The sequence below is a fragment of the Symphalangus syndactylus genome, chromosome X (genome assembly GCF_028878055.3).
Source record: "Symphalangus syndactylus isolate Jambi chromosome X, NHGRI_mSymSyn1-v2.1_pri, whole genome shotgun sequence".
NCBI classification, from domain to species: domain Eukaryota; kingdom Metazoa; phylum Chordata; class Mammalia; order Primates; family Hylobatidae; genus Symphalangus; species Symphalangus syndactylus.
In genome coordinates, this window is record NC_072447.2 from 46,019,810 (window position 1) to 46,041,193 (window position 21,384).

The window sequence follows — 21,384 nt, forward strand, 5'->3', positions numbered from 1 at the left end:
ATGTGGGTTCTGAAACTGCTTTAGGCCATTATTGTCACCAAGAGGGAAGTCAGATGAAGCTGCTAGGTCAACCCAGAAAAATAGAACCCAGAGAAATGTTAAAAAAAAAAAAAAACAACAAAAAAACTGGAACCTTGATCATATTTATTGTTTAAGTCAGTTTGAGACCAGTTTTCTGTCACTTACAGCATTAAGAGAACCAATATATGCATTAAGTCAGTTACTTACAGGCATATTAGTTAGGACTAATCCTCCATGACACTTCACAGAAGGTGAAGATTCATGCATTTTTAAAATAATTCATTCTATAATTTTACTTGAATATCATAGAAATCTCTCGGTTAGTGTTAACAAATAGTTTTCTTTCATTTTTCTAACACCTAAAACCGTATTTCGTAATCCCATAATGTGAAATAGTGTGAATAATATGTAACAGTTCAAACATTATGTTCTAGAAGAGAGAGATTTTTATTTTTTCTTTCTATTTTTTGAACTCCAGAGAGAGATTTTTAGATTTGCAGTTTGAGATTAGAGCTTTCCAACAGCTAAAGTGTTTACTATTTTGAGAGAAGGCTTGCGAAATAAAAGGTTAACCTAGTAGTACCTGCTGTGCCTACGTTGGCAAATGAAGGAAAATCATACAGATGGTGGCATTTGCCTGGGAGTTGGGTGCCAGGGGTGTCCTCTCAAAGGCACACAAAAGGAGAGAATGAAACGTCTATCTTTTCTTAAATATTCGGATGTGGATTTGTTGGAAAAAATTATTTTACCCACACTTTAAAAGTCACCACCACTGTCACCACCACCACAATCAATCAATTTAATAGTGAACATTCATTAATCCTTTAGTATGTACCACATTCTCCCTTGCCAGGTAAGCAAGGAATTCAGCTTTGTTCTAGACTGCTGTTTGGCACAGTCTTAGGTTATTCTCCTTCTAACAGTGCAAAGCACTTAGAATATAGTCGATACACAGTTAAGTCATTAATAAATATTAACTATCATTACCTAACACACTGAGGAATCTTTAACTCTCTCAAGGAGTGGGGAGGACTACAAAACAGGAATCAGTGAAATTACTCCTTGGACAGTCTAGTGCAGGCTTGGTATAGATATAAAAAGAAATAAAATATTGGTACAAACTAAATGCCTGATACATCTGAGGTAGAAACGAACATTGTAAGTGAAATACTGCTGTGGGCTGAGGATAACGGGAGGCCAAGATGGATCTCGTTTGGAGGTGACAAGGCAGGCTCTATGGGATTAGAAAGGAGAAGTCAGATTTAGAGATTAATGGTATAAGAGAGAAGGAAAAAAGGTAGACTTTCCAGGTGGACCATGCAGGGAATGAGAGGTAAGGAAGAAAACAGAACAAATGGAAGGAACATTTGTTAGTCTCATTTTGATGGCAGCCTGAGTAAAAATGACCAGTGGGAGAAAATATCAGAAGATTTCTAGAGGTGAATGACACAGGGGTTGGAAACCCAGGACTAAAGGAGAAATTTATCAAGGAACTGTTTCCCTTACTAAATCCACAGCATCGCCCACATAGGAACAGACTTGTTTGTCTAGGATTTTGTGACTACATGGCAATTTGCCTTATCAAAGTGAGTGAAAGGATGGGGAAAAAGGAAAGCAAGACAGGAAGAGAAAAAGAAAGAGGGAGACTGAGGCTCTTGTCACAATCAACTGGGAATTGCTGAACAGTGTGTTGGTGTTTTCATGTCAGAGGTAACATTTACAGAAATGACACATTTTAAGGCCCTGAGGGGAAGGCAGATTAGGATAGAAGCTTATAATGTATTGCTGCTTTGTAGTTTTATCACTGTTTGGAAAGTATTTCATTTTATTTACAGCTCTGTAGGAAAATTACTAAAAAATAATGACAACTAATACTTACTGATGTCTTACCATGTGCTGAGCACAGTTTTAGGCTTCTTAAATGTGTTATTAGGTGACTACAAAAGTAAGTGTTGTTTTCACATTCATGGAACTTGCCATTTGATATTGAAATACATTCTTAAATAAATGTGATTATGTTATACATCATTTTAATGAGCATTTCTCGCTTTCTGTTTTTTTGCTAATGACTTATTACTTGCTGTTTATTTTTTGTTTATTTTAGACTATGGACATGATGTTAGACAAAAAGCAAATTCGAGTGTTTTTCTTATTCGAGTTCAACATGGATTGTAAAGAAGCAGAGGCAACTCACAACGTCAAAAACACATTTGTCCAAGTTACTGCTAACGAGCGCACAGCGCGGTGGTGGTTCAAGAAGTTTTTCAAAGGAGGTAAGAGTCTTGAAGATGAAGGGCGTAGTGGCTGGCCATCAGAAGTTGACAATGACCGACTGAGAGCAGTCATCGAAACTGATCCTCTTACAACCACACGAGAAGTTGCCGAAGAACTCAATGTCAACCATTTCACAGTTGTTCAGCATTTGAAGCAAATTGGAAAGGTGAAAAAATTCGATAAGTGGGTGCCTTATAAGCTGAGCGAAAATAAAAATATCGTCATTTTGAAGCGCCATCTTCTCTTATTCTACGCCAACAACAACAAACCATTTCTTGATCAGATTGTAACGTGCAACAAAAAGTGGATTTTATATGACAACTGGCGATGCCCAGTTCAGTGGTTGGAATGAGAAGAAGCACCAAAGCACTTTCCAAAGCCAAACTTGTACCAAAAGTCATGGCCACTGTTCCCTGGTCTCCTGTTCGCCTGACCCACTACCGCTTTCTGAATCCCGGCAAAACCACTACATTTGAGAAGCATGCTCAGTAAATTGATGACATACGTCAAAAACTGCCATGCCTGCAGCCAGCAGTGGTCAACAGAAAGGGCCCAATTCTTCTCCGTGACAACGCCCGACTGCACGTCGCATAACCAACGCTTCACAAGTTGAATGAATTGGGCTACGAAGTTTTGCCTCATCTGCCGTATTTACCTGACCTCTCACCAACTGACTACCACTTCTTCAAGCATCTCGACAACTTTTTACAGGGAAAATGCTTCCACAACTAGCAGGATGAAGAAAATGCTCTCCAAGAGTTCATTGAATCCCAAAGCATGAATTTTTATGCTACAGGAATAAACACACTTATTTCTTCTTGGCGAAAATGTGTTGATTGTAATGGTTCCTACTTTGATTAATGAAGATGTGCTTGAGCCTAGTTATAATGATTTAAAATTCACGGTCCCAAGCCGCAATTACTTTTGCACCAACCTAATATATCTCAGTCCATTTTTGTAGGGCCATTTTTGTTCCTGTTTCCAGGTGAGAAAACTGAGACCACAGAGAGATGACACAGCTAGTAAGGGATCTGTGGAAGGCGATTGTTTGGCGGCCCCACAATTAATCATGCCTCTTGGAATTCATGTCTTTGTGTAGTCCCTTCTCATTTTGATTCTGAACTTGGCCATATGCCTGGCTTTGGCCAATGGGATAGTAGCAAGTGTGATACAAACAGAAGCTTGATAAGTCTTTGATGATTGGTGCTTGTTCTTTCGGAAGGCTTCTTCACAGAACTCAACCACCAAGCTGTGGGGAAGCCAAAGGAGACACACGGAGAAGACAATGGAAACAAACTGAGGCTCATGGCCGATAGCTTTAGCTGAGTTCCCAGCTGGTAGGCAGCACCAACTGCCAGTCATGTGAGTGAGGCCATTTTGGACTTTCCAGCTTTCCCAGTGTCTTGGTTGATATCAGGTGAAGCAGACGAATATCACAGTCAACTCTCAGAATTATGAGAAATTGTAAAACTATCTTATTTTAAGCCAGTAACTTTTAGAGTGGTTTGTTGCATAGCATATATAACTAGAACAGAGTGAAATCAAAATTTGAACCAGGCAGAGTAGTAACATGTCAAACTAACTATACAGGATTAAAAAACAGCTTCTCAAAGTGAAGGAGAACTTTATTTTTATTTGCTTTTTGAAATAAATATTCTACACTGGCTATACCAGACTACGTGATACACTAGTACGCTATTTTACCTTAGTGTGTCTCTCTTCCTGTTTCCTGTTCTTATGTGAATATACAGACAATCCGTTCTGGTGACATTATCTTTGCTCTCAGGAACAAAGAATGACCCTATTATATTTACCAGTGTGATCACTACCCCTTTCACATTTTAATTAGCACCAAATTGTAGAAAAACAATTATGTAAATTATTAGTGGAGACAGTGGCCTCTCTGTTTCTTTCAAGATTAATACGACTGTGAGTTGTGGTGAAGAATAAGTCAATGACAAGGTCAGCATCCATTCCAGAGGAAGATTTTGGAAAAAAAACAAAACAAAACACTTAGGCATATGGGGAAAGGCTGCTCTTGTCACTGAGACATTTGTTTGGGTAAGAATTTTTCAATAGGTGTATCTAGAATTAGAGAACTTCAGTGAGCTTTGCCTTCAAACCAAATCACAGTATCTTCTCTAATAATTATCTAAAAACAACCATTCCCTCCACTTCTGGACTGCGTCAGATCCCCCTGTTTTATGCTCTCTTGCTTTCCTCGTTTGCATCACCACAATTTGAACTAAGCAATTATTACTTTGATGGTAGGATTATGTAAAAAGCAACTGTTTTTCTCATCCTTGACTTCAAAAAGCTTTATTGAATCATTTATCTTAGCTTACATTTGAAAACTCAGAATGGAGTGGTGGGTATGGGGGTGTGGAGAGGGAGAGAAGTACTGGATTTATAGTCTAGGTCTTGCATAGGTGGTCCAGCACTTACTGCTGTCTTTGTGCCTGTGCTGGAGAGAATGTGGAGAAAAGGAAAACCTTGCACACTGTTGGTAGGAATATAAATTAGTATAACCACTATAGAGAACAGTCTGGAGGTTCCTCAAAAAACAAAAAATAGAGCTTCCCTATGATCCAGCAATCCCACTGCTGGGTATATACCCAAAGAAAGGAAATCAGTATATTGAAGAAATATCTGCATTCCCATGTTTATTGCAGCTCTATTCACAATAGACAAAGTTCGGAAAAAATTTAAGTGTCCATCAACAAATGAATGGATAAAGAAAACGTGGTACATATACACAAATGGAGTGCCATTCTGCCATAAAAAAGATTGAGATCCTGTCATGTGCAAAAACATGGATGGAAATGGAGGTCATTATCTTAAGCAAAATAAGCCAAGCACAGAAAAACATCTCATGTTCTCACTTATTTGCAGAATCTAAAAATCAAAACAATGGAACTCAGGGAGACAGAGAGTAGAAAGGTGGTTACCAGAGGCTGGGAAGGAGAGCGGAGGACTGGGGGAGGGGGCAGTGGGATGGTTAATGGGTACAAAAAATAGTTGGAAAAAGTGAATAATACCCAGTATTTGATAGCACAACAGGTTGACTATCGTCCAAATAATGTAACTGTACATTTAAAAATAAATAAGAGTATAACTGGATTGTTTGTAAAAGAAAAGATTAATGCTGCAGGGGATGGATGCCCCATTCTCCATGATGTGATTATTATGCATTGCATGCTTGTATCAAAACATCTCAAGTACTCCATAAATATATACACCTACTATATACCCACAAAAATTTTAAAAAGAGAGAATTGGTTGTGGTAGGAGCAGATAGCATAACTTTCACTTTATAGGTCACTGGACCATGAGGAACAATATCTTGATCTGATGGAGAAGATAGTGCATCATCCACAGACAATGGACTTTTAGCTGGATGCAGTAAGTGAATGAGACTTTGACTGGTCTCTCTTGGGAAGGCACTGTGTGTTCTCTTGATAAGAAAGAGAGTGCATGGATATTTGTGGGACCAGCATGGAGATTTTTAAATGCAGCATTATATTGAGCATAGCATAGCTGCCTTGCTAGCCTGTGTTCCTTTTTAGAGCAGAGACTATGTACCTAGGCTGGACTTTGTGTGGGAAAGATACACATATCTATATTGTTTGAAACATGGAAACTTGGGGTATTTTTATTATAGTAGCTCAGTCTACGCCCTGAGAAATCTAAAAAGACAATGAGAACAGCTGCATTTGTAATTATATAATCCATTTTAATGTTTGTCCCCCTCCAAATGTAAGATTCATAAAGACAAGTGTCTGTCTGTTCATAACTCTATCCTCATTCCTTAACATTATACCATATTGGAAACAATAAATACTGAATGTATACATAAACCAATGTATTCTGTTTCTATCCTCCTAGGATTTTGCATAAAGTATCTTTGAGGATCTTTGTGACCCTCTAGACTATTGGCTTTTGAGAATATTGATACTGTGTCAATATTACATGAGAGTCAGGATTAGTGGATTAGAAATCTGAACACATAGGAATGCGTCTTAATTGAATACCTTACTTGTGACGGGGGTGAGAAACTTAATAGATTGCAAGGTGTGGTAGATCGCACTGATGACCTCTCGGTATGCACATCTTTTTGCAATGTGACTTTTAAAGTTGCTACCATCAGGAGTTATAATCTATTTCCCTAATCCTTGAATATGGGCCTGCCTTGTGATTTGCTTTGGTTAAAAGAATGTGTTAGAAATGAGTGAGCCAGTTCCAAGCTTAAGCTTCAAGAAGTCTTGTTTGCTTCTCTATCAGAATCCTGTTTCTTGCATGAGAACAAGCCCAGGAGAGCTTGCCGAAGGATGAGAGAACATATGGAGCAGAGGTGAATCATCCTAGCTGAGCTTATGCTAGATAAGCCAGCCCCTAGCCCACCCATTAGCTGACTGAAAATGTATGAGTGAGCCAGAACAACACAACAGCTCACGGGACCCCATAGACGGTGTGCAATTATAAATGGTGATAATTTTAAGTCAATTAAGTTTTAGGGTGATTTGTTACATAACACTATTGCAAATTTTACACTATTGTAGTTATTACATAACTGATATATAGGGGAAAGCCAGAAATGGGAGTGAGGCTTGGTACAGTTAAGAGTTCTTAAATAATACCAGAGTCCTCAATCCTAAAATTACTGATTTTGATTTTGAATGAGTATCTAAAGTCAGGCTCAATTCTTTGCAAAGATGTCTGAAGAGATATTCATGGCAAATCAATGGGGGTAACCACTGAAAAAGTGATTTTAGAAGATCATGATGAGAAGACCTACTAATAGCTAGTATTTTTTGGTCACTTACCCTGTATCAGCTGTTGCCCAAAGCAGTGAAGGAGGGAAAGAAATACCCTGAAATCTCCCCTTCTCCTGCTCTCCAATCTCCTGCCAACGCCTCCCACTGGTTAAATCTATATAGAAGATAGTTGAGGAGAAAGCCTGAGGAATAAGGTGAGTGGAGGTGAGCTTATTGCAATATACAATATATTGCAGAGAAAGAGGAAGGAAATTGAGTGGATCTGTGGGAAAGTCATACTTGGGTTATGAACCCCACAACGATCTATGTTTCAAAGGTATAAATCATTTGAATGTGTTCATATTTTCTGTCAAAGTTGATATGTATCTTCTGTGGTTGGATGAATGTGCTTCATAAATATCAAGAGACAAAATCTTTTAGCAAAGGCCTTTCCAGTATCTCAGAATACACTGTGTGCATTCCAATGAATGGGACTGGTGGTCAACTCCTACACAGACTCTTGATAGCCACTCTCTACATCCCTACCATTTAAGAAGTAGAGCAAGGGGACCAGGGAATCAGCATCTTGAAATGAGGGGGGAATGCAGAATCTCAGGTCCTATGCAAGAGCCATTGAATCACTAACCTGATCTTAACAAGATCTCAAGGTGATTCCTGTTTCAGTAAGTCATCAATTAATGTTGTTGATAGATTCTTGGAAACTGTGACTTAGGCAAAATGACATATAATGAAACCAATCTTACCATAGGCTCATTGATAAACAAGAATTAAGTTCCTACTGCATACCTGTGTTCACAAAACATGACCAAACATCTAAATAAAGACCCCAAGCACTTCTAATATTAAACTCGGAAATAAATGTGAGATATACATCCACTTTAGAAAGATTAATAAAAACCAGTAGGAAAATTATTTACCCAGTTTTTGGTGAATCAGTGAGTTAACAGTGTTTGCAGTGGCGGTGGTTCATTCAAGGAATAAATGTTTGCAAAGTGTAAACTGCCAGGATTGCCTTCTCTCACCACAAAGTTCAAAAACAAACAATAATCAATATGGCAGCTCACTGAGCACTTCTGTAGAGTATCAATTATTATCATGCATCTTTATGATTATTGGATACTATATGAATTTTTATTTCAGTAATTTATATTAATTCAGTCACTCATTTTCCAAGCCATGTATTCCAGTTCAGGGACTTGGGAGGCCAGAGCCCATCCTGGCAACTCAGAGCACCAGACAGGAGCCAACCCTCTCAGGGATGGCCATTCTATCACAGGGCACAGTCACCGACACATAAACACACATAGGGACAATGTAGACACACCAGTTCCCCTAACGTGCACAGTTTGGGATATGTGAGGAAATCAGAGTACTAGAAGGAAATCCACAGAGACATAAGAAAACCCCACATAGACAGTCCCCCCCTAGCTGAGATACGGTTTTTTCCCTTGCCAATATTATAACACAGTGATGTTAAATGAAACGACATTATTCAAGGACCTGCTGTACATGAAAGTTTGAGAAGTTCTGCTCTACGTGATGGCACGTGGATCTTTTCCCCTTACCACTGCTATTAGAATTTTATGGTAACCTACTTTGTAATAGTAACCACAATTTAACTCCTCGTAATAAAATATGATAGTATATCATACTTTATATGTTTTTAGTTCCTCACTAGACCCTGGGAGATGAGCAAACATGCTTCATAATGCATCACTGTTGGACAAATGAGGAGCAAGAGGCACTAAGAGATTTAAATAAGTGGCCCACAGTTATGAGTTAGTGAGTGTTGAACCTGGGTCTAGACTGAGTTATGAACTGCAAGTTTAGTGATCTTTCCAGGACCGAGATGAGGCATGGAGAATGAGACGGTGGAACGGTGGCACTCATTACACAAACCAGTAGAATATTTGAGGCTACGATGGAAATTAACCACATGTGAACTGAGAAGCTGGAAAGGAGTATCTTTAAGAAAACTCATCCTTCACCCAAAGTAGAAATGATTATTTAATCATACTACACTCTAGTTTCAGCATAAAGACTTGAACATGTTAATGTCAACATCTTTCTTTTTATTATTTTTGTTCGTTTGTTTGTTTGTTTGAGACAGAGTCTCACTCGGTTGCCCAGGCTGGAATGCAGTGGCATGATCTCCTTTCACTGCAACCTCCGCCTCCTGGGTACAAATGATTCTCCTACCTCAGCCTCCCAAGTAGCTGTGATTAAAGGCATGTGCCACCAGGCCCAGCTAATTTTTGTATTTTTAGTAGAGACAGGGTTTGACCGTGTTGGCCAGGCTGGTCTTGAACTCTGACCTCAAGTGGTCTGCCCTCCTTGGCCTCCCAAAATGCTGGGATTACAGGCGTGAGCCACCGTGCCCGGCCTCAACATCTTTCTTAATTATTTTAGTAATTAAAATAGATAGTTTTTGTCTGCTCCAAAACTATATGAAATCTTACCCAGAGAGTGTCTTCTCTATTAATTTTCCTGTTTTGTGTGTTGTCCTTTATTTGTTCCCAATGAATAAGGGCCTATATAGCACCTGAATATTAATTTTTTTCTCTTCCTTAACCAGCATCTCAGTGATTCTAACATCACTGACAAAATACACATCACTGATAAAAATAAAACAATAAAGCAACCTCTAGGAGATAACTGCAATGGTCTAAAGTTTGTCACAACAGTCATAGCACCAACAGAAGCAATCTTCATGATAGTCGTTTACATTGCAATTGAGTTCAGAATGTTCACTCTTTTATAAAAGTTTCAATAAGTCCAAGAATTATTGTCCTATTCAAAACTGTTGATGTCACCCACATCACAGTCAGAATGTGTCACTTTCATAAAAAAATATTTTTAGACTGCATTTGAAGTATAAGCATCAGTCATCAGTCATAGGTTGCCTACAGAATGTAACTATCAGAACAAATAGAGTTTTCTTGAAATACCCTTTTGATGACTTTGGTTTCCGGTCCATTTTCTGGTCCATCTCTTTTCCCCCCACACTTGGCCAACCATGCCAAAGATGGACTATACTTCTCCCAGTAATAACTGAAAATGTTCACAAATTATAAGTGCAACATTCAGCTCAAATGCTTTCATTTCCACAGCACAACTGATTGATTTTCTCTAGCAACAAACAATGAAATGCTCTCGTCAATGTCTTGTAAATAGTTTTAATATCAGCAAGCCAATTAAAAGGGAGAGAAACCAAATTTCTCCATCAGGCCCTTATCAGCCCTTTTGTTACCCATACAGTGGCCTTGTCCTGAACCGTAAGGTGGATAAATGAGGGGAATGCTGATTTTGGCATCCAGCTTACTTTCAGATAATCTAGCTCACCCTTCTCAGCTGACACGAGACAGAAATAACATCAAAGGGTGATAAACTCTTTCTTGCAAACCTGGGGTTCCATGGTTCACTGGCCCCAGGCCTAATCTATCAATCCATTTTCTACACAATAAAAGGTAAGAAACCCATTACAGATCTGTTATAAGCCTTGGCAGGTGGTCTACGGCAAAAATGGAATACATAACCAACCCAGCATTTGGTATCTCTTTTCTACGGTTTGAAGCACTAGGGGTCAGCTGACATGAATATAGTAGTCAGCATTTAGTATTAAATTTTTTAGCTACATAAATAAACTCACATCTTGATGTATGAGTACAAAGATTTGACAGAAAAGTTCATTTTTGGTATGATTCTGATCTTTAATAAAAATCGCCCTGTTATTTTACTTTTGTATTACATATTGGCTTTGCAGGTGATGTAATAAATGAAACTGGGTTAGAATTTACAATATGTGCTCTTAAATATGGCCTTTAATCTTTGTTCCTTATTTAACCTTAGTTTAAGGAGTTGGCATACGAAAACTTCCATTTAATATCATTTCACGATTATTAAATTATTAGAAAGGATGGAAACTCCCTCTAGTCTCAGGGTTGGTGCTATGCAAGTAAAGGCATTGCAGAAACAAAAGGACAGAAAAAACATTTTATATTAGCAAAATCCCCTTTTATTATGTCATTTCTTCTGCTTTCTAGAATTCATTGCTTTAGGCAAATGCCTTTCTGCTAATAAAGGAGTTACTTAAAAATGCTACACTGAAGGTGCAGAGTTATGAAAATTTTCTCCTCCTTTCTCTTTTCATCATCATTTATACTCTTCTTTATTTTCAATCCATCATGAACAGGGAGGAGAGATTGCCAAGAATAGTCGAATTTGTTTTTAGTTGAAAATGAGATTCACTTTTAAATAAAATCTAGGGCACAGCATACTTAAGTGACACATTTACATGCTTGATATACATTGTCAGTATGTATATAGTGGCAACAATAAAGTTTCAATATGGAAATTAGTTGTTACACAAGTATCAGTGCTTCACAATTTATGCTGGATTTTTGTTATATTTTTTAAAACATTATTATATTGAAATGAACAAATTATCTTGTATTTGGTGAAGTTTCCTAACAGAAAATTATTTGGCTTCAATGTAACCTTCTACAAATGGTTTCCCATTACTTTGCCAAAATGGGGGAAAAATGATGTCGAAAATAAAGATGTGGGAAGTGATGGAGAAGCAGTGTGAAAGTTTAATTGCTTTCTGCTTGGATTTCTGGGTTAAAATCAGGCCAATAGATTGATAAAAATGATGTTCAGAATTAAAAGGTCCACTGAATTATGTTCGTACTTTAAAAGTATGGGCTTCTTAGGCAATGTGAGGAGAAAAATCTATCATTTTCCAACACATTTTAGCTGAAATGCTAGTTGGTCATAGAAAATGAAAATAATGATATCAGCGGAATAGGAGAGCACTGGCTGAAAACCCTCTGTGCCTTCCACGAGAGCCATTTTGTTGTCTTGCTGCCTCTAACTCTCCTCTCCTTCACCTGTTGCATTCGTAACAGTAGCACATAGTTCAGCTTTCTCCCCAAGAGCCATATTTATAACTGTTTGATTAAGAAGGTGAGACTTTTGGAGAATTTGGAGAAGGTGAGAATCAGAGATAATTTTGTGCTTGTTCTTTGCATTCTTCTATTTTAGTGTTACTCCTACTGTTTTTAATCTACCATTTTTTGAGCAATTACAATATGCCAGATACTGTGTTACACATTTCCCATTTACTACCTCATTGAATTTTCACCACAACCTGGGGAAATGTCTTCTATTAGTCTCTGAATTTTATGGATGTTATAACTTAGGTGTATGGACAGAGTGGGTATAAGATCACATAGATGGTAGCAAGTGGAATCCATAATTCATAATCTCATCATTAATGCCTGCAGTAAATTACCTCCTCATCACTCCTGTTTACATTTTCCTTGTTTGTAAAGTGTCTGATCCATATTCTTGGCATTGTCTATATGTTATTATGGTACATACTGGTTTCTATCCAGGTTCCTGGCTCATAACACCCATAGCCCTTGTTACAGTTTTTAGTTATAATGTTGGAAGTGTTGGGTCTCAGGGGCAGGCCTCTGACCTTCTCCTGCCCTCCTTTCACTCTAATGTTCCACCGCCTTTCAGATTATAGGTCTTAAGAACCTCCTATTGGAGGGTCCCACCATATACCCTTGGGGAAGGAATGCTGATGTCATGAAGCTTCCATAAAAAACAGGACAGAGTCCAATGAGCCTCCGGGTAGCTGAACAGGTGGGGGTTCCTAGAAGGTGGTGCACTCGGGGAGGGCATGGAAGCTCCATGCCCCTTTCTGTCCCTCCACCCCAACCATACCTCACCCTATGCATCTCTTCATCTGTGTCCTTTGCAATATCCTTTATCATCAACAGGTGAAAGTGAGTGTTTTCCTGAGTTCTGTGAGCTGCTCCAGCAAATTAACTGAACCCAAAGAGGGGGTCATGGGAACCCCAACTTGAAGCCCATGGGTCAGAAGTTCCAGAGGCCTGGACTTGAGACTGATGTGTGTGTGTGTGTGTGTGTGTGTGTGTGTGTTGGGGGAGTGCAGAGGAGGCAGACCTCGGGACTGAGCCCTCATTCTATGGGATCTGACACTATCTCTGGGTGGATAGTGTCAGAACTGAATTAGAGACACCCAGCTGGTGTCTGCTGTTTGGTGTATGGGGAAAAAAACCCCACGAATTTGGTCATAAAAGTCTTCTTCTGTGTTGATGATTGTTATGATTTGAGAGTAGAGAAAAAATACGGTTAGAAAGAGTTTTCCATACACAGCGTAACATTTCAATAATTTAGAAAGTTAAATATCGCATATTCTTATATACTATTCCCATTAAAGAGTGATTAATTCGGTAATAATGGCAATCAGATTTCTTGGATAGGCCGAAATTCTCAGCTTAACTAAAGTACTAGGAAGGTAGATGATGATGACAAGGACCACGCTGCTGCTAAGAACAAAAGCAATAATGATAATAATACTTATTGAGCACTGGACCAAGCCTAGCTCTAAAAGCCTGATGTTTGTTCTCATAACCAGAGTGACCCTCTCTATATATTTTATCTTCCAAAGTGGAATACTTATGACAAGGAAAGAGGGAGCTATTAAAAATTATGATAGGATAACAGGCAAAAACCAGAACTGTCAGAGCAAATTGAGATGTACTCATGACACACAACCTAGTAATAAACCTCATGTCAGTGTGAAATTACAGGAGGCGAAGTCAAGGATGCTTACATTATAAACTTTAAATTACTACTCCCTTCCCCCAACCCTCAGCCTCAAACTGTTTAGCAACTATAAATTAGAGATATGAATATTTATAATGCCAAGCCCTATAAAATTATGCATGTCCTTTAAATAAGGGAAGGGTGGGAAGTGATTATGATATGCTTAGAACAGAATGTGGCACATAGTAGTCCTTCATTAGATAGCTGTTGAATAAATAATTTAATTACGGCTTTGCTGTAATTATTAACTACATAGAAAACGTCCAAATAATGGATTTCCAGGAACTTACATAAAGAAAACATCCAAGATAATGGGGTTTCTGGGAACTATCAGACTATATGCCCGATAAATAGGTGAACACTCTTTTTTTTTTTTTTTTTTTTTTTTTTTTTTTTTTTTTTTTTTTTTGAGACGGAGTCTTGCTCTGTCGCCAGGCTGCAGTGTAGTGGCATGATCTTGGCTCACTGCAACCTCCTACTCCCTGCTTCAAGCGATTCTCCTGCCTCAGCCTCCCGAGTAGCTGGGATTAAAGACACACGCAACCATGCTCAGCTAATTTTTGTATTTTCAGTAGAGACGGGGTTTCACCATGTTGGCCAGGATGGTCTCGATCTCCTGACATTGTGATCCGCCCGCCTGGGCCTCCCAAAATGCTGAGATTACAGGCATGAGCCACCGCGTCTGGCCCGTTTTCTTATGTAATAGCGTTTTAGCACACAGATTTATAAAATTAAAAACTATGTGAACTGTGTTACAAATACACTTTAAGGGAGAAAATCACGAGCACATAAAAGCTCCAGTGGAACTATCTGGTCCCTGCTATGACTTCCAGCTAGAGAAATGATTTCCTATAATGATTATTATCCTTCCTACTATATATTTTACAGCATTTTTTTTTCAGGGTTCCATAAATACCAGTCAATATGGTAACAACGCCAGTGAAGATTCTATTCTTTGGTTGAAAAAAAAATCACATTAAGGGCAGGACTGAATGGTAACTATTAGAACAATCTATTAATCATCATCTTGTGAGAGGAAATTGATTGGACAAAGTGTCCATTTTTGAGCAAGGAGTGGGAAAGCCAAGCTCTAGCTTTATTTAATTTTCTCCTTTCTGCTATTCACATTTATACTGATGACTAATAATGACTGTCATTACATAGCAAATATGTCTGGAAGAAGACTAAACATTCATTTACCTTATACAAATGAAAATAAATCTAAAATGTTTACTCCTCAAATACATATTTACAAGCAACATGATTAGAGGTTAATACAAAATGAACCAGATTTCTGGCAATTTAGATACAGCCAACTGTATATTGTGGAAGATAGTTTGTGCTAGGAGTTGCACTATATTTTTACTTTCATAATTTTTATTTTGTGATTTTTTGAAAATAATACCTGTACTATTATCAATATTACAAAAATTATTCCCATATTAAAGGTTTGTTATATATGTTATATTTGTAAACCTGCCTTTTTTCTCAGTAAAGTGAATAAGATTTTTAAAGATGCACTTAACTAAAATTCACTTTTCAGCAAAATTTCTTCATTGTTTTCCAAAATGCTTTTTTCTTTATGTGCACCATTTTATACTGTCTGGGCAGTAACACATTCAAATAGTAATTTACTATTTACATAAAAACAGTATATTTGTAAATGGTATTTTATGTGTAGATAGTATATTACCGTTTACATGTAAAATACGATGAAAAATTTAAACTTATTTAACAAAATGAAAACATATTTATTAAAACTAATAGGAATGCATAACATACACCACCTGTAAAATTACTTGACATTAAAAATAGTAGAATTTTAACTAATTCTGAAACAACATAAACATGTTTGGCTATATTACACAATTGTAAATGTTCCACAGCAGAGAAGGTTCTAGAAAGTAATTTTAAAACATAGCATCTAGTTCTCAAAAAGGGCAAAAACCAAAGCAAAAACTCATATAGTTTTTTTAAAAGAAAATAAATCCCCATTTTAATATTTAAAGGAGCAATGGAATGAAATGGGAATCCATATTTTTTCTTTCTTTTCTAGGATATTATCCACATAAAAATCACTTGAGCTTCACCAAATGTTAAAACCCCTACTCTTTATTTTGGAATCACTTTTATATTTAAATAGAGAGCTACATGGTCTCAAATAAGTCACACACCCTTTCTAGGACTCAGTGTTCTAATCTAGAAGCTGTGAAAATGATTTAGTTTCATGAGGCTCCTTCTACCTAAATAATCCTGAGCCTGCAAAATGAATGTTCCATCTTTTCACCTTTTAAATTAAGGAAGCATACAATATGATTCAAAAATAAAGAACGATAAAGCATATTTTGGTTTTAAATAAACGGGTAGTTAAAAAAATACCCACATATAACATGTACAAAGAGCAATGAAGAATGAGGAAAGGGGACACAAAGTAAAAAGATATGAAAGGAGATGAAACTGGGATTAAAGGGGTCAGGGAAGGACAGTAGAAGAGAATGTGTTACATAAACCACTGGGGCAGAAAAAGGGTGGCAAACATGCAAATAGCAAAGTAGATTCATGGCCAGGTGCGGTGGCTCACGCCCGTAATATCAGCAATTTGGGAGGCCAAGGTGGGCGGATCACCTGAGGTCGGGAGTTGAAGACCAGCCTGATCAACATGGTGAAACCCCGTCTCTACTTAAAATACAAAAATTAGCCAGGTGTGGTGGTGCATGCCTGTAATCCCAGCTCCTCGGGAGGCTGAGGCAGGAGAATCGCTTGAACCCAGGAGACAGAGGTTGCAGTGAGTCGAGATCGCGCCATTGCACTCCAGCCTGGGCGACAGAGCAAAACTCTGTCTCAAAAAAACAAGAAGAAGATTCCTAATAAATATAGTAAGGTGTCAATTCGTAGATGAAAATTAGCATAACAGTGAGCAACACAGAGGAAGAGAGTGATGATGATGGCGAGAGAGCCTCCTACACCCACATGCATGTTCAGAGAAAATACAAAGAAATATGAAGAGGGATAAATATTAAAAACACCTGAGTCAGAAGTGTGGGTAAAGATCATAGAACGAGATGATCAGACAGAGGAACACAGAGGCTAGCTTTAATAACATCCCCACTTTGTGGCTCTTATGGGTCTTATTGTTAAAGACTGTAAAAGGTCAAGTTATGTATTAGACAAGAATGAGGATATCATTTCATGAGCCTTCATTGTATGAAGGTACCCATAAATTTACACTAATGGCTATGTTCAGTTTAAAGCAACCCTTTCCATTTCGGCTTAAAGAGAAGCTACCCAGGCCAAGGCAAGGTAACACGCTTTTGCAATGAACTCATTATACGGTCCACCACTCCTTTAAAGAAATAGCTATATTATCTTCACCTGCTGTTTTCTCTCTTCAGTAATTAAACATAAAGGTACAGGCCGGGCATGGTGGCTCACGCCTGTAATCCCAGCACTTTGGGAGGCTGAAGTGGGCAGATCATGAGGTCAGGAGTTCAAGACCAGCCTGGCCAACATGGTGAAACCCCCCATCTCTACTAAAAATACAAAAATTAGTTGGGTGTGGTGGTGCGCACCTGTAGTCCCAGCTACTCGAGAGGCTGAGGCAGAAGAATCGCTTGAACCCGGTGGGTGGGGGTTGCAATGAGCCAAGATTGTGCCACTGCACTGCAGCCTGGGTGACAAAGTGAGACTCTGTCTCAAAAAATAAATAAATAAATAAAATAAAGGTACAAAAGTAAGTGGTCAGTTGGCTCAATACGCAGAATGCAGCATATTAGAGTTAGCTGTGGAGAAAGTCACCTGCCAACTGATTATGATATTAGGATATATTTGGAGATACTATGTACTAAGGAATTGACATATTCATGTTGCAGTAACTATGACCCACTAGTTCCAATTATATCACCCACTCTAAACTTTGGATGAAGGGTAGGGCTGGAGAACACAGGGAGGGGGTCGGCTTTATTTCTACCCTCCTGTAATAAGTAAGAGCTTGAGATTTAATGAAGATCAAGACTGTCTGTCAGTGTTATAAGCCATTTTCTTTTACTTTTAAAAAAACTTGCGTTATTTACCTAAATCTGGTACTGATCATTTGCTTTCTATCCCTAAATCTAAACTAACAGGGATACAGAGGCATATGGATGGAGAAAAGATGATTAAATAATTTTAATATGACTAATGAATAAAATTCCAAATCCTGGGGCATTTAATGGCAAAGACATTGCATTAAAATTATAATTTTGGCAAAGGAAACAGATATTATGGATGTTGTAGTAATATAAGTCTATACATGATGGTGTTTGTAACCTCAGTTTTAATTGTCTATCATAAAAATTTGATTTTTTATTCTGTTGCAGAACACATAAAACCTTGACTCTTTCACAATCCACAAAGCTGCTATTGTATATTTTAGATAGTTCTCTCATATTTCCTACAGTTATAATTTTTGTTTTTCTTTTTGTCATAAGATGTACTGAGATATTGTAGAACATTTTGGGTATCCTTCCCCCTTGTTCTCTTTTTATGAGGGATGATTTCATTTGTATTGTTATGTAGCTATAAACTTTAATTGCTGGGACACCACCTTCCCTACGTACATAAAAGTTTGTATCTTTACACAGATGTTTTGCAATCATTAAAGGTAGAAACCAAGAAGGGATTTTTTTTTTTTCAAATAACTACTTGCTTGAATTACAGAGACTTAAGCGCACATTATGGTATTAATGTCATAAAATTGGTACTTATTTTAGTTCCTAAATATTTTATCAGTCGTGTAAATGATCTGTTATTAGAATGTCAGCATCATCAATTTAAAAAATATAATAAATAACCTGACACAATTCAAAATGTTCACAAATTAGATGACTCAGTATTGTAAAGATGTTAATTGAGCTCCAGATTCACAAAACTTCAATCAATATCCTGGAAGGCTTTATGTAAAAATAGACAATATAGTTCTAAAATTTATTCAAAGAACCAAAAGTAGCCAAGGCAATCTTGAATAGGAAGAAGAAAGTGGAAGGTTTACACAACCAGATCCAAAATGTTTAAATAAAATGATTGCATATATACATACGATGGGATATTATTCAGTCACAAAAAGGAATGAAGTTCTGACACATGCTACAACATAGATGAACCTTGAAAACATTGTGCTGAGGGAAGTAAGGCAGACACAAAGTGGCAAATATATAACTCCAATTACATAAAAGATCTAGAATAGCCAAATTCATAGAAACAGAAAGTAGTCCAGAGGCTACTAGCAGATGGGAAGACAGAGAAAGGGGAACTATTGCTCAATGGTTACAGACTGTCTGATTGGAGCAATAAAAAATTTTGGAGGCTGGGCATGGTGGCTCACGCTGTAATCCCAAGACTTTGGGAGTCCAAGGTGGGTGGATCACCTGAGGTCAGGAGTTTGAGACCAGCCTGGCCAACATGGCAAAACCCCGTCTCTACTAAAAATACAAAAAATTAGCTGGGCATGGTGGCAGGTGCCTGTAATCCCAGCTACTAGGGAGGCTGAGGCAGGAGAATCACTTGAACCTGGGAGGCGGAAGTTGCAGTGAGCCGAGATCGTGGCACTGCACTGCAGCCTGAGTGACACAGCGAGACTCTGTCTCCAAAAAAGAAAAAAAAAATTTGGGGTTGGGGGATAAATTGTGGTGATGGTTGTAATAAATGCCACTGAACTAGACACACAAAATGACTAAAATGACAATTTTTTATTTTATATATTTTATCGCACCTTAAAAAAAGTAATACCGAAATACGATTGAATTGTTCACCTTAAATGAGTTTAATGGTATGTGAATTATAGCTCGGTAGAATTGTTTTAAAAGAAAGATTGTAATTAAGCCAGTGAAGTACGGTTAAAGTACAGATTCAATCAAATGAAAGAGGATACAGAATCCAGAAGCAGATTCATACATACAAGTTATCTTGATTTATGACAAAGATGCCATGACAATACAGTGGGGAAACGATTATCTTTGAATAAATAGTGCCGGATCAATTGATGTTGCTTTTTACTATAAATTCATATGTACCACTTGCTTTATATAAAATATGCATTAATTTAATAAATACTATTAATATTAGATTTATATAGTATTCAAGGTGGAAAGATGAAAACTCACAAGTTAATAAATAAGTAGATAAGTAAATAAACTTGTGGAGAACGTTAGTGTACATTAATTATTAAGTCTATACTACAGGTGTGAATAACTAATTTTGATTTATGACACTTGTTTAACTAGAACCAGACCATGTCCTTTCAGCTTAAATACTGTTAGTACATGCCTGGCCACTGAATTAAATACTTCGTCATTTCTTCAGTCTGATTCTTCAGAATAATTTATGCAAAAAAATTATGGTATAAATTTTGGCATTTGGTCATTAATGTAAAGCCATTCACCATCATCATTTTTGCTAGCCACAACAAAACATATAGCCAAGGCAAACGGTCAGGTTAAAAAACAAAACAAAACAACAATCCACATACCAGCCTCCTCCCCGACCAAAATGAAGCACCCAGGAAACAAAATACATACAAATACTTGCAACATTTAACACATGTGACAGAAGAGATGGTTAACGTCTAACCTTTATCCACTGGAGATTTGTCTGCTTGAGCTTATTTTCCAGTTTATCTTGCTCTTCTGGGCTTATGGGAGCACTTACAAGCACGGGTCCTCCAGTTTCATTTAATTGTTTTAGAATTCCCTGGCGCAGGGGCAACTCTTCCACCAGTAACTGAAACAGACAAATGCAACAACGTTTAAAATGAATTACAGCACAATTCCAACTACCTTGTCCTCGCTTCTATTGATTAGTCTATCAAAATGAAGCGACTTGACCGAGGGCCCAGTGGTACCTCAAATACCAACAGTTTTCTATCTGAGCACGGAGCTGATTGACTGAAACACTCACTCCCCAGTAGATAAATCTTTGTAGAAAATAAATGATTATATTATCCCTCATAAATTTTTTAAGAGAAAAATGTGAGATGGTAAAGCAACACTCCAAATAAAGTTAGTGTCTGAAAACCTATCTCTATCAGAAATAGAACAATGGGAATAAATTCATCAGCCTCTTGGGTATCATAGCATGCCATAGCATACCGTAGCTTGCCGCTGAGAAACTGCATTATCATCTTTACAGGTAACTGACATTGAGAGTATTTACTCTCAATATACACAGTGCCAGGCACTGCGCTAACCTATTCACATTTATTATCTTAGTTTAGTTTCATATTATAATAATTATATCAGGTAGATCCTACTATCTTCATTTTATATGGAAGGAAACTGAGACAAAGAGGTTAAATATCAGCTCCCAGGACACAAATCTAGCAAGCAACAAAGGTGTGGTTCAAATTAGGGTAGTTTCATTCTGGAGTCCTCGTTTTTTACTCCATATCCCTAAATTTCTCTAACTAATTCTCCATCACATAGTGTATGCCCTTTCCCAAGACCTCCAAAACCACCATGATGCTAACACTTCGTTTTTGTCATCTAAAGTTCCCGTGTCTGCTACAGTACCCATTAGCCATACAACACTATTAACATTTAAGTTAATCAAAATTCACTAAAATAAAATCTCAAGTTCCTCAGTCACACTACCAACTCTCCAGGCATTCAAAAGGCACAAATAGCTAGTTGTTACAAAAATG

General features: G+C 37.6%; 1 protein-coding gene across 4 annotated transcripts in view; it reads right to left on the reverse strand.

The window, feature by feature from the left end:
* Positions 1–21,384, reverse strand: part of DMD (dystrophin) — a 2,284,432-nt gene that overhangs the window by 818,122 nt on the left and 1,444,926 nt on the right. For all 4 annotated transcript variants that reach the window (XM_063634262.1, XM_063634265.1, XM_063634264.1 and 1 more), the window contains exon 47: positions 20,316–20,465. In XM_063634262.1, coding sequence (XP_063490332.1) covers positions 20,316–20,465 — 150 coding nt within the window. The remainder of the gene's footprint in view (positions 1–20,315; positions 20,466–21,384) is intronic.